Here is a 16,187-nt window from a genome sequence, read left to right as displayed (position 1 = left end):
CCTGGGTCGTGGGCATTGGATTAAAATAGAGGAGAGGTTACATACACTGGCGGATCCATGGGTGGGGCGGTAAGGGGCTTCTGGAGTCAACCCTTGGGAAAAATCAAGAGCCGTTGACCCATAATTAGCTTACAGCACACAGTGCTACACCCTGGCAGAACCTGGCGACGCCGCTGATCCCAAACTGAATCGACACCCGTTAGACACATCAGCTGCTGGGAGAGGGTGAAACTGCTATGTGGGCAAAATCGTTCCGACCCTAGCTTTAATCCAGTGGCCTAGCTAGGGTGGGGGTGGGGGGTTCCAAATTTGAAGGGGGCCCCAAATGAGTGTCCGAAATTTGTTTTTACATTAAATATTACGCCATTGTCTCATGTCATGATGTCAACTGTTAAATTGCAGGGGCCTCTAAGGAGGTCAAGCTCTCCCCGGGCCCCCAGATGATCCCTAGCTACGCCACTGCTTTAATCTCATCTCTGTGAGATAATTCATTGTTGCTCCATAACTGCATGACGAGTAAAGTCAATGAACATAGAACTATATGCAAATCTACTTCAAAGAAAAAAAAGATTTAAATATGTAGTGGAATCTCTAAAAGTAAAAGACTGTATATGTCGCTCGGTCGTTGGCTTGTAGTTTCAAACAGCTATTCCAACCAATTCGATGTAGGCTTATTCAATTCTTAGGAAAATAAAGTTGAACAAACATTAAACAGACTTCTTTCTAGACTAACTTGGGTATAACTTTTATTCACAAATATGGATAGATTAAGATTAAAGGTAGACCAGTATGTAAAGAAACACAATTGAAATGATATTTAAACAAAATTTAACTCACTACAATTACACGTCTTTTCTGTCTCGCATCTCTAAAAAAACAAAAAAAAAAACTCATCTTGAACTTTCACGTCAGTCTTATTCCCTTGAATTACGCCAGGCCGTCTTTTAGTTTCATTAAAAACTCTTCAAAATACACAACCAAAACCATTCACTCCCATTTAAATTTCTTCGTGGTTTCATTATAAGCACGCACATAAGCATACAGAGTACAGAAAACTTAAAAAATTAACAGAAAAGCTATTAAACAGATGTGTATAACATTCACTTAATTTATGTGGTCAGCATTCTTTATAAGAAAACGCTCCTTGCCTAATTTTTATTTACAATTGAAAGAATATTTTCGTTCTGAAATTTTAGCAACTAGAGGCGCAGCTTAAGATCTATTGAAATATGTCTTTTATTTTACCGTCTTTGCTTAATTCTTTTTTTGTTGAGAAGATATTCTTGGAGGCCAAGGTGCCTTTTAACATTTGGCAATATGGTGACCAATTAAATCTTTTCTTTACCAAAAACAAAACACGTTTTCTCAAAGTGTCATTTAAATAGCTTTTTAAACACCACCAACAACAACAACAAAACAACAACTTGTGATTCAATAGAAAAAAAAAAAGAAGAAAAACAAGAAGAAAATGTCAGGCGATCAATCATAAGATGCCGGAACTCACTATTTAGTAACAAGTTTCCTTTTCAAACCTTCAGTCTATGGGGAAGATAACGTAAATGTCATCTGTTTCTTTGGCCCATGGTTAACGAGGTTGTCATGTGGCCAGCACAACCACCAACCGCCTTTACTTTTCCCTAACTAATGTCAGATACCTTTTAGAGATGGGGGGGGGGGAACTCAGAGGCGACTAAAGATCCGAAATTAAAAACAGCAGCCTTCACCAGGATTCGACCCCAAGACACCAGGTTCGGAAGCCAAAAGCTTAACCACTCAGACTTTTCTCATCTCTATGCATAGCGTTTTTTTATGCTAGAAGCAATAATTGATGTAGCAGATAAACCAAAAAAGTCTTTATTTCAACAACTGATGAAATATTGTACATGTTAATTTCAAAATTACTTAATTTTTTTTATTATTATCCAAATGACATTTTAACAGATATAGGCTACCATGATTGAGAAGACATCTAAAGGCAGCAATTTTTTTTTCATATGCCACTAGGACCTTAACAAATATCTCTGAATAATTTATCAACCATCTGCGTATATTTAGTGTCATGTAAAATATTTTTTTAAAAGTTAAATTAAGTTAATAAATAATTGAGATTGATTTTAATTTTTATTAATAAGTTTTCAAGTTTGAAATCCAGAAAAGAAGAAAACATTGTAATTGTAAGGTTGCTTTGTTGCGAAATTGAACTATAGATACATTGTAATAGACACAATTCTAAAATAGAATCGATATTCTATTTATAATTATTTAACAATTAATTAATGATGGTAATTATAAGGTATATATATTATGGCTTAACGAAAAAAAAACGGGCTGGGGGGGGGGTGAAACCCTCAGCTGACAGCACCGGGTGACACCCACTCTAGTGACGCCACTGTTTTCTTCAGATCCCTAAATCTAATGGTAAAGGCACTGACCACAAAAGAAATGCTTATTAATAATCAAATATAAATGTCAGTGCGAAAGAAATGTATTCTGTCTACCTATTTCCGGAATAAAGTAAATACGCAACAAAAAAAATAGTGCAAAAGAAATATTTATTATTCTTCGTATTTGATGGGATATTAAATCTAAAAAATGTATATGCATAAATATATACATTTTTTTGTTTTGATTTTCAAGAAATAGCTCTTAAAAAGTTAGTAAATTTTCCTGCCCAGTAATATTACTTTGACGTGGAAGATCTGTCCACCATCTTGTTGACACTGGAGCAGATTACGTTGAGATTCACACAAACCGGCTAGTGATTTTAGTTTTCTTAAATAATAACACAAAATGGTACGTTACGCTGTGGAATTTTCAATCAAATGCATTAGTGTTTTAAATCTTTTATGTAGGCTATCTAAAGTATTACTGGTCATTGTTATATAGTGTAGATTAAGTTTTAATCACTTTTTTTTCGCACTCACTGAGTTCACTGACTGACTGGGTCTGGGTTCTCTGTCACTGTGAGTGTTACTGATTCTCACTCAATAAAGTCAATGATTCTGTGACATTCTGTCTCTGTGGTGACTGTATCTGTAGATATATATTCTAGATCTAGTGACTTAGAAAGTTACACTACAGTACTGTAACTAGAACTAGTGTTTGTAATTATTTTAGTAATACTAGTAATAGCAAACACTCCACTAGATCTAGACTCTAGTGAAGTCTAGTGTTTGTAATTAGATCTATTTTATTAATATTAAATTAATATTAGCAAACACCCCACAATCTTTGTAAGTTTGTTAAAATGAGCCTTTATTTTAATAGCTATGACGAAACTAGTAGATCTATGTTTTTGTTTATACTCCATTTCTTTATAGTTCAGACATATTTAGTTTCGTTTACTCTGAAAAACAAGGGTTTTACACGGGTTCAAAGAACACTGCGACACTGGCAATGACTGGTTGGTAGGACAATGCCATTTTTTTCTGTATACCTTTTTTTCTTCTATGACAGAAGTGGTAGTTCCGGGGTGAAGATGATTTTTTTTTAGAAAATTTAGGTACCAGCTAACCAAACGGTATTATAAACCAAAACCTATCTAAAATTCTTCTAAAAAGGCCCTAACTAAAATACATACATGTCAATTGTCATAAACTTTGTGTAAATAGGGCCGCGGGTGCTCACTATCATTCTTTTATAACTACCAATTATCAATGAAATGACATATGAATAACGCTATTTTAATAAACAATGAGCTATTATAGACTTATGAGGCTGCGTTAGATCTACATTTTTGAAACTCTATTTTATTGCTATTTTGTCACACAGCACTAAAGCTCTACAAGTGTAAAAAAAAAATTTTTTAAAAGGTAATCTAAAGTGATAGGCTACTAAGACTAGAGCAAGAAATATGCTTAAACAACAAACAAACACAGTGATAGGCACAACCCTGCTCTCCCTCTCAATCATTCTGTCTCTCCTTGGTGCCCTAAATGTTGATCAACCAGGTAGGTACTAAGCATGGTATCATCAGCACAGTATCAAAAAAAAAAACTTAGAAGGAGGGACAATTATTGATTGATCAGGTATCAAATTAGGTCATAGTCACTGAGCAGAATGAGCGGGCTAAAGAAGTGGGGGACATACAGTTGTTTTTTTATTTGGGTAGGCTACAGTATACGTAAAACTTGTGTCTCGTGGCCTTGTTGTGGTGACGGTTATAAACAAAGAAGGAAGCAATAGAGAGTGGGAAAAGTAACACTGACCTGTCTGTTAATGTAAAAAGAAATTTATATAAAAAAAGAAAATTAAATATACATTTTTTAAATACAATAACCATGAGGTGTTTGTTAGCACACTGAGTTACAAAGCGGGGGAATGGTGTTCGTTAATGTTAGCGCTGGACCGCATAGACCTGACCCTCTTTGACATATTTCATTGTAACTATGTGTAGCATAACAAAACAACATATCTATTTTTATTGATAAATGGATGACAAGTTTATAGATGTTTGCAGTTTTTTCCTAGGACTAACCTTTACAGAGTTATAAAAATTCAAATGTAAAAATTGCAGTGGCAGGGCTTGACATGTTCTTTAGGCGGAAATGACTTTAGTTCTACTACACCTAGTGTCAGTAGTTAATCTAGTCTAGATCAGTGTAGAAAGTCCTATTCTCATAAAAAAAGTTTGAAAAAAATGTATCTCTCTCTACTTAAGGGTAAATAGTCTCACGGACTAACGTCTAGAATTCTAGATTCAGGGGCTCCAACTCGGCATCTCATCTATGCAGCCGGATATTTAAAAGCTGGTTATTAAATAAACTTTCATAAATCAATGTAACTACTAGATTCAGTGGTTTCTAATAAACATGGTTTATTGTTTATTTCCTGTTGTTTACTGTTTTGCTGATGTGACCCGCAACAAGACTGTGGGGAATTAAAATGACCCGCAGACCAAATAAGGTTGAGCTTCACTGATATAAATGATATTATTGTTAAGATTAGTGAAGAATCTACTTAAAAAAGGACTTTTTAAGAATGTAGTTTATTATAAAGAAAATATTTGTTCTGTCAGGTGTAACCAACCACCTGCCCTATGGAAGTCTCTTGTTGAAAATGCTCGCTAATCCAATTTTTACCTTAATTGTTGTTCTCTAATGACTGAGGAGTAGTATCTAGGAGTAGTATCTAGTTAGATTTTTTCAAATTTTCATAGCTTAAGCCTTTTCAAAATAATGAATACATATATATACATTTTCACAGGTCAAGCCATTTCAAAATAATGAATACAAATGTATACAAATTGTGTCCTTTGTACTTTACTCTCTCTACATCTGTGAACGTTTCTTTTCTTCCTTTTCAGGTGCTGCTTGCAGCTGCTGTGTGTAATAGATCTGGAAAAGGTTGGTTTTTACTTGATTTATAAACATGTTTTTGTGTTATGTATTCTAATTTTTTAGTTTCCAAATTGTTTTATGAAACACCAGAGAGTCTTGAACAAAATTTAAGAACGTTCATTTCTGTTTTAACATGATTCTTTGATTAATGAAATTATAAAGGCACAGTATATTCTAGATATTAGAAGATATCAGTGAATAATACTTAAAAGATAAAAGCTTATCTCTAATCAGCACTCTTTTCATAAAAATCCCACTATTTGATAGCAAATTGTAATCCTAATGTGATCAGGCTTTTAATAACATATTTTTTTACTCAAAATTAATTTTTTTTTGACTGTTTGGCTCCTATATCTATAACAATTTTTTTCATTTCACCGTCATATGACAATAATAAATTAGCTTATCTTCTAGGTTATTTATAACTCTGTTTTGGTCAGATGACATCGATATTTTCTGTAATATTTGTATATTTCTGTAGTTTCAATAAGGGCCCACATATTCTGATGGTCTGATAGCAATAACATGAGATTGTGTGGGCACATTAGAATTCCATCTGAATATGCATCTGGTCTGATTAACTGGATTCATGTGGGTTTTTTTTCATTTAGTTTTAGGAGAAAAAAAATGATACAGTATTTGTTTTCCTACAGTCTTCATAAAACAATCTTTTAAGACATTGCTTTTAAAACGTAAATGTTCTGGCTACTCATTAATTTACCATTTGGTGGCGAAACGTTTTAAAGTTGTCTCTCAAAGGAATAAGGGTGTGCTACTTCAACAAAATTTGGTGAAATGTCAGAAGTTATTCATTTTAAGAACCATTGTATTTTTAAATGTTTGTTACATCATTATAATGCTTTACATTATTATTATTGCTTTTTTTTTTTTTTAAACTTTCAAAGCGATCATCTCACGTCAGTTTGTCGAGATGACCCGTTCCCGCATTGAAGGCTTGCTGGCTGCTTTCCCCAAGCTTATGGGTTCAGGGAAGCAGCACACATTTGTGGAGACGGAGAGTGTGAGATATGTATATCAGCCACTTGAAAAACTCTATGTCCTACTCATCACAACTAAAGCTTCCAATATTCTAGAAGATCTGGAAACGTTGCGATTGTTTGCCAAAGTTGTAAGTAACACACATGTTTAACTTATTGTCACTGCAAGCGTTGATTTTTTACCTCAGATGTGGCATATATAATATGCAAGGTTACAAACACATGTATGTATTAAATCTCTATACAAATATGTCTTTGAGAAATTAATAAGAAAGACAAGATCACTTGCTGTCTTCATTCAAGTCCCCATATGTCTGTGTCTTCCTTTCCTCTGTTCCATACTTCCCTGTTAATTTCTGAGCCCCTGCACACAATCCATCCTATTTTATCATTTTCTTTAAAATAGAATACTTGTAATCAGTACCATTTCGGCTTTTTAAAAAAAAAATTACACGCACATAATTTAAAAAGAACTATAAAGATGTTAACAAGATAAAACTAAATGTTTTTTGTTTTTTTCTAGTTGCCTGAATACTGTCGCAACATGGAGGAGTCTGACATCATTGCTCAGGGCTTTTCCCTCATCTTTGCTTTTGATGAAATAGTTGCATTAGGCTACAGGGAGAATGTCAACCTTGCTCAGATCAAAACATTCACAGAAATGGATTCTCATGAAGAAAAAGTTTTTATTGCTGTTCGACAGGTAAATAATAACACAGTCTGAGTGAGATGCAGATTGCTATGCTATTCAGATTGTCAAATTATATATGAAAGAACATGATAATCCATGTATATACTATTTTGTTTGTTATAAACAAATGGTAATTTATTTTTTTTCTAGAATAATTTCATGATGATATTTTTTGTTAATAAATATTAATATTAATAGTGCAATAATAATATTAATAAATAGAATTAATGTCCTGCTTTGCCATTTGCCATATCTTCCCTTACTATTTATTCTTGCCATCTATTCTGTACCCTTTCCTAATATTGTCACGCAATAGTCCCCTCTTTCGTATGATGCAAAAAAAAAAAAATAATCACCTTAAGAACATTGATTGATGATTCTATGAAGTTGTGTTTTTTCTACTTGCTCTAAAGAGCAACCCCCATTCTCCTCCACCTGGAGGAACCTCCCCTATGTCAAACTACACTGAGGATGATTAAATAATGTATTGACAAACTTTTAAATATTTATATTCTCAATTTGTTAGACCTATCTTTTTTTTTTATTCAAAATTTATTAAAACTGAAATTACACCATTTTTTACATTATTTATTTAGATTGTTCAAGATTATATACGTTTAATTGAATTTATAAAAAGGGAGTGGCATTGTTTATAGTTAATAACATCGCTTGGCTTCTGAACCGAGATGGTCTGGGCTCAAATCTTGATGAAGATAGGGATTTAGAATTTTGGGATTTTAGGGCATCAACTCAACTCTTATGGAGACCTGACTTAATTAGGGAAAATAAAGATGGTTAGTTTTGTGCTAGCCATGACACCCTCATTAACTGTCAGCCATAGAAACATGTTTACATCATCTGCTTTTTAGAGCACAAGGTCTGAATGGGGTACTTTACTTTTTTTTAACTTAGTAACAAACTGCCTCTTTAGCAAATTTCTTTCAGACAGTATTAACATTAATTCAAACTCATACAGAGTCCCAACCCTCACTATAGATTTTCCATTGCTAGTGTCACTAACATTGATACCTAATAATTTTAAAATTATTAGTGAAAGCAGAAATATGGGCCTCTTTTGATGCACATATTTATAAAACCTTTTTAATATAGGATTATTCATTTTTAATTAGTTTATTTGTTTCTGGCCATTTGAGTCGCTGGATTTTTTTCCTTCTGTGTCTCTATTTTAGGCTGATGTTGATAGCTTTTTTTTTTTATTTTACAGTCTCAAGAGAAAGAAGCCAGAGATCAAATGAAAAAGAGAGCCAAAGAAATACAACAGAAGAATAGAGAAAGCTCCAAGTATGGCCGTAACACTAGCTATCCTTCAGCTGGAGGCTTTGGAAGTGGCTCCTACAGATCTGACTCATCAGTTATTGAAAATAGTACCTCGGTAGATACACCTAAGCCAGCATACAGTAAACCAGTGTATGTTCCTACATTTTTATTTTTTTATTTTCCATCACTTTCGTCTTCATTTCTCATCATGTTGGAACATGAAATTTTGCTTTGTTACTTCCCCAGGAAACAATCCGCTGGTCCCAGCAAAGCCCTCAAGTTGGGTTCAAAGAAGAAAGATGTGGACACATTTGTTGGACAGTTACAGTCAGAAGGAGAAAGTAGGTTGATTTTGTGGTTACTTGTCCTTGTTAATAAATGTGATAACTACATACAAAATAAGCTAGTAAAATAAGTCATTTTAGTTCATAAGTATATGTTTGTCTTTACCTTTGTAGCAAAAAAAATCAGAATTTTACATTTGTTATGATGGCTTTGGGTGGTGAATAGTTATAGTGGTTAAAACTGATGACCAAGTATCAAATTGTATTGGTGAAGAACTAACAGAACTTCTCTTGTCAAAATAAAATAATTTTACAAGTTTAAAACTTAAACCAAGAGAACACACACTTCATGTAATAACACATGCCTTAATTTAAATTGATTTATTCACAGTAGTAAATTTAACATGAAACTTGCAACTTAAAAGACTCAATCAAAAGTTATCAGAACTTATGTGGTATTGGCAACATATAATCTCCCATATGCATTATTTACTTGTCTGTGTAGAAACTCAAAGCTACCTGAAGCTAATGTATTAAAAAAACAACAACTTGTATACACTTGTCTGGCAATCTGGACATGTACATTTTGTAACATCCTGTTTCCTTCACATTTTACATTTAATATAAAGCATGTGTTCTGTGTTAGGGTTAGAACTAGGGTTACTATCTCCTAGTGCTTATTTTCTTTACTAGGTTTTATAAATTTAGGAATTCAGGATTTGTTGTTTGAACTTTTTGTTTTTAATTTTCAGGAGTCACAGATTCTTCTAAATCACTGAATGCTCCGAGTACCAAAACAATTACTCCAGCTGCCAATCAAGAAAGGTATTTTATTTGAATTTTGTGAAAATATTTTGTCTCAAATCTTCGACCTTTTTTGGTTAAATTATTCTATTTGAATTTTAGCTTTAACAGGTTTTGTTTTTTTTAAATTAACATTTACATATCAATATATTAACATATGTAGATTAAAAAAAAATCTTAAAGGTGTATTGCCTAGTTTGCTTATAAGAGTAAGAATTTTAAAATAGAAAATGGGATTCCCGAACTTAATTTCTAATGTTGTATCTGATCTTCAATTAGAAGCAAGCTAACCATTGTGTATATTTAGTTTGCCAGCTTTAATTTTGAAGAATTTTTTTATTTGTTTTGTTTCAGTGCACCATTAGTTTTTTATTTCCCCCTGTATGCCCAGCGCCCCCTTACCGCACCCTATTGTGCTCAGCGCCCCCCCTACAACCCCTTTGGCTCCCAGCACCTCCCAATTTCACGAAAACGCCCTCCATTGAAGGCCACTGGTCTAGAGCAAAGATTTATTTTATGAATGAGTGCTGCTCATTGCTATTTTTTAATTTTTGTCAGTGTACATTTGGTGGTTGAAGAGAAGATCTCCCTTACTGCTGGCCGTGATGGAGGACTTCAGAACATGGAAGTTCTTGGAATGTTGAAACTGAAAGTTAATAATGAGAAATCAAGTAGAATCAAGGTTTTGATCACTAATAATGACACCAAAGGAATACAGTTGCAGGTAGATGACAATCTATTCCATGATTTTGTTACTTTTTAAAGTCAATGTTGACACTAGTTAATCATTTAGAAATTATTTTAAACCTTACTAAAAAAAAATATATGTATTGTAGAGCTGTTTGATGTAATGTTTAAACTAAACAATGAAATCTTACAATTTGTATATTTTTTTAGCATATCAACTTGAGATGTTTTTTTTTTTTTAAGTCAAGTTCTGTAAAACAAATCCAATTTGCAACGTTTCCTTTATAAGTGTAAAGGAATATGTCATTGTCAATATAAGTCATTGATGAACATTCATGACTAGATTGACTCATGAAGTAACATCTATAATATATAAGATAAGAAGATAATTGGGTCATTATGATTTTAACATTATGTAATGGTTTTGCTTGTATTGGAAAGCAGAGGCCTTAAGAATAGAAGAATTACTGAATAAAAGTCTCTATATAATTAACTTTTGATTTTTCATTCCACAATTAGACACATCCTAACATAGACAAGAAGTTGTTCACTCAGTCGTCCATTATTAGCTTGAAAAATCCAGAGAAACCTTTCCCTGTGGGCCAAGATATTGGTGTTCTCAAATGGAGGTTTCAAACACAGGACGAAGCTTGCATGCCCTTGTCGAGTAAGTTTTTTTTTAATACTCTTATTGCTTAATCTGGAAAACTATTAAAATTGTTGCAACAAAAAAATTGCAGTATTAATTACAAATGTGAAAAAAAAATTAACATTAATACTGACCCATACCTATTAGGTTAAAAATTATTTTTTTTTCATTAATAGTAGTATATTAATTCCAAAATAAATTGTTACAAAAGTGTTAACTCTATAAAAGTATTGGTGTCAAGATTATGGCTGTTTTGTTAGCGATGTAATGTTACCTATATACCATCAAGAAATGACCTAAAATTACTTTTCATTGTATTCTCATAATTAATTTGTCTTTAGTGAATATAATGTGTCTCTTGTGTTTGTTTTACATGTTTTGGGTGTTCCTTCAGATTTAAAGATGATTAAATCCTAGCCCAAAACTTCTTCTGGACAACAGGGGATGGTAAGGCAGAGTTGAAAAACCCTGGGATCCTTGGGTCGACAGTCCAGATCGCTTATCACACGCCCAGGCAGCCATCCATGTTGATTACTACTAAGCAGGCCTTCTATTATTTCAGATATCGGATTAAAAAGATTTTTTTTTTTCATTTCTTATGGACCACACACTTGATTGATTATTATTTTTAGAATGCTATAAAAGTTTGTTTTTTTTAATTATAAAACACTTTGACATGTTGTTGACATTTCTGTGATGCTCTAATCTACTAGTCAACTGCTGGCCAAATGAGAATGGTGAGGTGAACATTGAGTATGAACTGGAACAAGACAATATGGAACTTGAAGATGTACAAATTAACATACCATGTCCGTAAGTAATCACTTTTGGAAATTATTACCTTTTTTTTTATCTATAAAAGGCATATTTTACATATTTTGGTATTTTATTTTCTGTCAACACATCAACACTATATTGAGCTGTATTGTCCTCTTTGAATGTTTATTGTAAATTCCAATTTCTTTTTTTCCTTCTTTCAATAGAATCTGTGTAAATGTTATAATTTTTTTTTTTAAGTGTTTATTTATTTAATTTATACATGATATGTAAATTTTTTTTTACTGCTGTTATTCATTTAAATAAAATGATCAAAATACTAATTGTAATGTAAAAGTATGTACGAACGAAAACTGTTTACACTTCAAAAGCTACTCTGTCAGTCCTACAGCTTCACTAAACTATGTTGCACAGTTACATATACCAATTCTACTGATTTTACTTTTCTATTGATATATATATATATTTATTTATTTATAACTATAAAATGAAAATTATAAAACTATTTTAACATGCCTATATATATGTATGGCTCCTGTCTTGGAAGACAATGGACGGGTCCAGATGACTCGTTGGTTTTAATTTCTTCTTGAGACAGGGCAGAATGTGGTGACTAGTCAAGCCAATTCTGAAGCGACAAAGTTTGTCACATGCATGTGAATACATCTGTTTTAGGGCTCGCTGAAAGGGCAAATTTCTTTTTCTTTCTCGGCTATATACTTATGTATATATGAATATAAAGAAAGGCTTGATCATCTTTTAAAAAAAACAAAAATCTCATGTAAATCATCTTATTTCAGTACTGGTGCTGGAGCTCCAGTAGTTAATGAGTGTGATGGTGAACATCACTTTGATAAAAAAGCTCTGCACTGGCAGCTGCCTTTTATAGATGCTTCCAACAAGACTGGAAGCATGGAATTCACCATCAAAGGCCATCCTGAAGACTTCTTTCCTATAACAGTCAGTTTTGTATCTAAACGTTCCTTCTGCGATATCACAGTAAGTGCTAGATTGAACTGTTGATTTTTGTGTATGTCTATGAAATTGTTCTCTTGATTGTTACATAAATACAGACTTCTGACTCGATTTGGAATGACCTGCTTCATAACCTAGGACATTCTCATGCAGACATGCCGGAACACCCCTCTCCCTCCCAACACAACACACACACAATTTGCAAAAAAAATATGTAGGCCTATGAATGTTAAACTTAATTTATTGGAGACTAAGGCTTTGATTCTAATGGGTACCTGACATATGTTGGGGAAGTAAAGGCTGTCAATTGTTGTGCTGGTCACATGACACCTTTTTTAACCATCCGCCCAAAAAACAGACAAGCTTTACATCATCTGCCCCAATAGATCCCATGGTCCAAAAGGGGGGTACCTTAGCTTACTTTATTGATTAATCACAGTTTGTTGTTTTTTTCTAGTTGCTAACTCTTAGTTTCTTTTGTCTAGGTGAATGAAGTTCAACAACTTGACAGTGGAGCACCAGAAAAATTCTCATCAGAAATAGTTTTCTTTGTGGATAAATATGAAATAGTGTGATGGTATTGTTTGAAACCTGTTTATTTTTTTTTTTGTATTATGTGTGCAGCTGTGTGTGTGCATGTGTGTGTCTGAGAAGAAAGATTTTTTTAGCACTAATTTGTGAACAACCGAGAGAGAAAGAGAGAGAAAGTTGTTTGACCAATCAATGGACAATGTGATCTGCGTGGTGAACTTATTGCCTTTGTCATTATCATCAGCTGTTTAAGATGATCCTACAAAATTGCATTGGTTTTAGCAATAACTGGAGTGGTCAATGCCCAAGACAATAGAATGTAACCATTTGGTTTAATTTAAAAAAGAAAGAATTCGCAATGACTGTTATCTTGACTATTATTGTAATCGATGGCCTTAAGGTAATACATTATCAGCTTCATATTTTGAAAGGCAGGTTGGGGGGGGGGGAATAATCCTTATTAACTGCATAAAGTGTTTAAGTGAATGACTGGTTATAAATTATTTTAGTTTACTGTAGGTGATGGTTTGTCACTGGCCTTTTTGTTGAAGGTGCTTGGATTGTATGTCCTTGTGGGTAGACACATTGTTGGATTGTCATCACATTCCACATCAGTGTGTTGAGCATTTCACTTGACATTCAGGCTGCATCCAGTGGAACTGATCTTTTGGTCACCCAAATTAATCACGTGTGTCTCACTCCTATTGGTGATTGGATTGTAAGGTGTGTGTGTGTGTTTGTAAGCTGGGGGCTATCCTTGTTAAATTTCATGTACATTATTATGACTAATGTTGGTGTATGTCCACACTCATGGTGGGTCCAATATCTCTGGTTCTCTAAGACGTTTACAGCTTGCAGAAAAAAAGTATAGTTATAGTTTGTCCTGTACTGAAGAAGTTGTTTACTCAGCTGTCCTACTACATGCCCACACCATTCTCTCTCCCATTTTTCCCTAATGGATGATTGTATTGACAGTAGAATTCATTTTGAATGCTCACTGTTTTCTTGTGTATAAATCTTTAAGACATATGTTGGTTGCTATTAGTAGTCTCTAATGCCACAGAGGACCTGTTGTTGTTGTTTTTTTCACAATATTACAACAGTGGAAATAATTATTTATTAACAGGCAGTTCCAGACGCAGGAGAACATATCTTTTTGCATATTAAAATCATTGAAAATATTCCACACAGAGATAGCCATAGTCCTCATGCTATGTAGTGATACTCTGTATCAAAATTGAGCTAATAAAGACCAGTGTTTTATAATTATAATCATTGACAATAAGTGGATTGAAAAGAACCATATAAAAAAAAAGAGAACCAGTGTTCTATAAATAATCTTTCTAAATCTATGTACATTTATAAATTTTGTCCATTGTTTTTGTTTTATCGTGTAGATAGGTGTTCTGTGCATTTATTAACTATTGCTAAGAACATTTTATTTTTAAAAATCATACATTACTCATTCAACTTGAATGGCCAACGTCGCCCACCGTTGCCCTGTTAGTATGAATAATGACCTTCTATGTGCTATATTAAACTTAGTAGACCAGTAAATAATACAAGAAATTAAGAAAAAGTTATTCTTTGGCTGATATATAAGTATAAATTATTATTAACCCTGATGCTAGAAGTATGGAGGAAATCTTAGATCTTGTGTATCTAAGAAATCTAGAACTGTCTGGAACTGCTTGAGCTGAGCACAATGACTGGGATGTCAAGAAGTCTGTGAAGGCCAGAGTTTGCTGGCTTTACATTAAATTTCATTTTGTTTTGTTTTTTTCACACCTAGACTTTATGTTTTTATTTTGTTCAGTTTCAAACTGTTGGGGACTCTATATATTGTGATGATACTTATATTTTGACATTTGCTTTAAACTTTGGATTCATTGTGTAAGTCTCTATTGGAGCAAGTAGAACTGTTGAACTAGGAGACTGACTCTACATTTCTGTGAATAAGTTATATCTTGTTTCCTTTTTTTTTTTTTTCCTTCTGATCATGCTGGCACTGAGTTCCTCAGTGACTGTTATACACATTTTCTTAATGAATGAAATACATAATTAAACGTTGATGACAGACTAGCACAGAGTTGTGTTTTTGTTTTGTTGAATAAACTATCAACTGAAAGACAACACAGAAATTCATGATGTCAAAGTTAAGTATAGCGTTTCCTTTTGTCTTAAGAAGTTATACTTCCTGTCTCTGTTCAGTGCCAGTGTTATTGTTGTTCCAGCTGGGTACAAGCAATACATATTTCTAGGGGTAGATTTAGTGTTAGCTCACATTTTGATGTTGGATTCTAAACACTGAAAGTATCCATTCGCTTACAGACCAAGACTTAACGAGAATCAATTAAGATTGTTAGAATTAGAATTATTACTGTAACAAACAAAAAAGTTCTGACCTTAGGAACTTGTGTCCAGTGTGTCTTTTAGACTACAGACTGGGAAGTTCCGACTCAAGTTGGAATTATCTTGGGTTTATCACTACTAACACAAAGGAAACAGTGACTATTTATGTTAGAGTACTTTTCAAACAAAATGAGATATATTGTGGTGAATTTCACTGAACAGATGTACTCAAAAAAACAACACCACTTCTGTAATGTAATAGTGTTCCAAAAGAGGCTTACTTTTATTCTCTTGGACACCAGTTTTATACCCATTTTCATTTAGTTTTAAGTTGGCCTTTTCTCTCTTATTTTATGGTTACCAAAAACACTATCACGGCACACAAAGTTAGCATAAAACTGAGCAGCCAAAGGTGAAATGATTTGTTTATTATCTTATATGAGGATATGGCTGGTTTTGTGGTAAGCGCTTGTAAACCATAATCATGATTATCCCCAGTTTGATCCCTGCCTGCTGCCGTCCTGCAGGAGTTTTGGCCTAGGATGTTATCATTTTTGCATTTCTGAAAGCACTTCCTAAATATAAATCAAATGTAATCCCACCATAGATCAGTCCACTCACCATAAGCATCTTGTCAGGTTTAGGGTCTATATTGTCCTTTTGTTGACCTTGTTAAACGGATGCTAGATTTATTTTTTTTCACGTAGGCCTATAGATTGAAAGTATGAAAAAAAAGTTTTTTGGGAAAAAACAGGTGGAGTAATTTTTTTTTAAATACTTAATAAAAATATTTTTTTCTTAAAGTATGTAGAAACGGCTGAC

At 33.2% G+C, this 16,187-nt stretch overlaps 1 protein-coding gene across 1 annotated transcript; it reads left to right on the top strand.

Annotated features, from left to right (window-relative positions):
- Positions 1 to 2,657: 2,657 nt before the first annotated feature.
- LOC106059139 (coatomer subunit delta-like) lies at positions 2,658 to 15,095 on the top strand. Its single transcript, XM_013216696.2, has 12 exons — positions 2,658 to 2,793; positions 5,306 to 5,345; positions 6,245 to 6,468; positions 6,861 to 7,040; positions 8,254 to 8,456; positions 8,553 to 8,647; positions 9,343 to 9,415; positions 9,953 to 10,118; positions 10,601 to 10,748; positions 11,444 to 11,543; positions 12,308 to 12,506; positions 12,968 to 15,095. The coding sequence occupies exons 1-12, from the start codon at positions 2,791 to 2,793 to the stop codon at positions 13,055 to 13,057; spliced, it is 1,521 nt and encodes a 506-aa protein (XP_013072150.2). The 5' UTR covers positions 2,658 to 2,790; the 3' UTR covers positions 13,058 to 15,095.
- Positions 15,096 to 16,187: the final 1,092 nt, after the last annotated feature.

This window comes from Biomphalaria glabrata, chromosome 14 (assembly GCF_947242115.1).
Source record: "Biomphalaria glabrata chromosome 14, xgBioGlab47.1, whole genome shotgun sequence".
Taxonomy (NCBI): Eukaryota; Metazoa; Mollusca; class Gastropoda; family Planorbidae; genus Biomphalaria; species Biomphalaria glabrata.
Note: the sequence above shows the minus strand (reverse complement) of the source record. Positions and strands in the feature narration are given on the sequence as shown.

Coding starts and splice junctions, on each gene's coding strand:
- LOC106059139 (XM_013216696.2), top strand. Junction 5,346..6,244: donor GTGTAATAGATCTGGAAAAG/GTTGGTTTTTAC, acceptor AAACTTTCAAAG/CGATCATCTCACGTCAGTTT. Junction 9,416..9,952: donor CCAGCTGCCAATCAAGAAAG/GTATTTTATTTG, acceptor AATTTTTGTCAG/TGTACATTTGGTGGTTGAAG.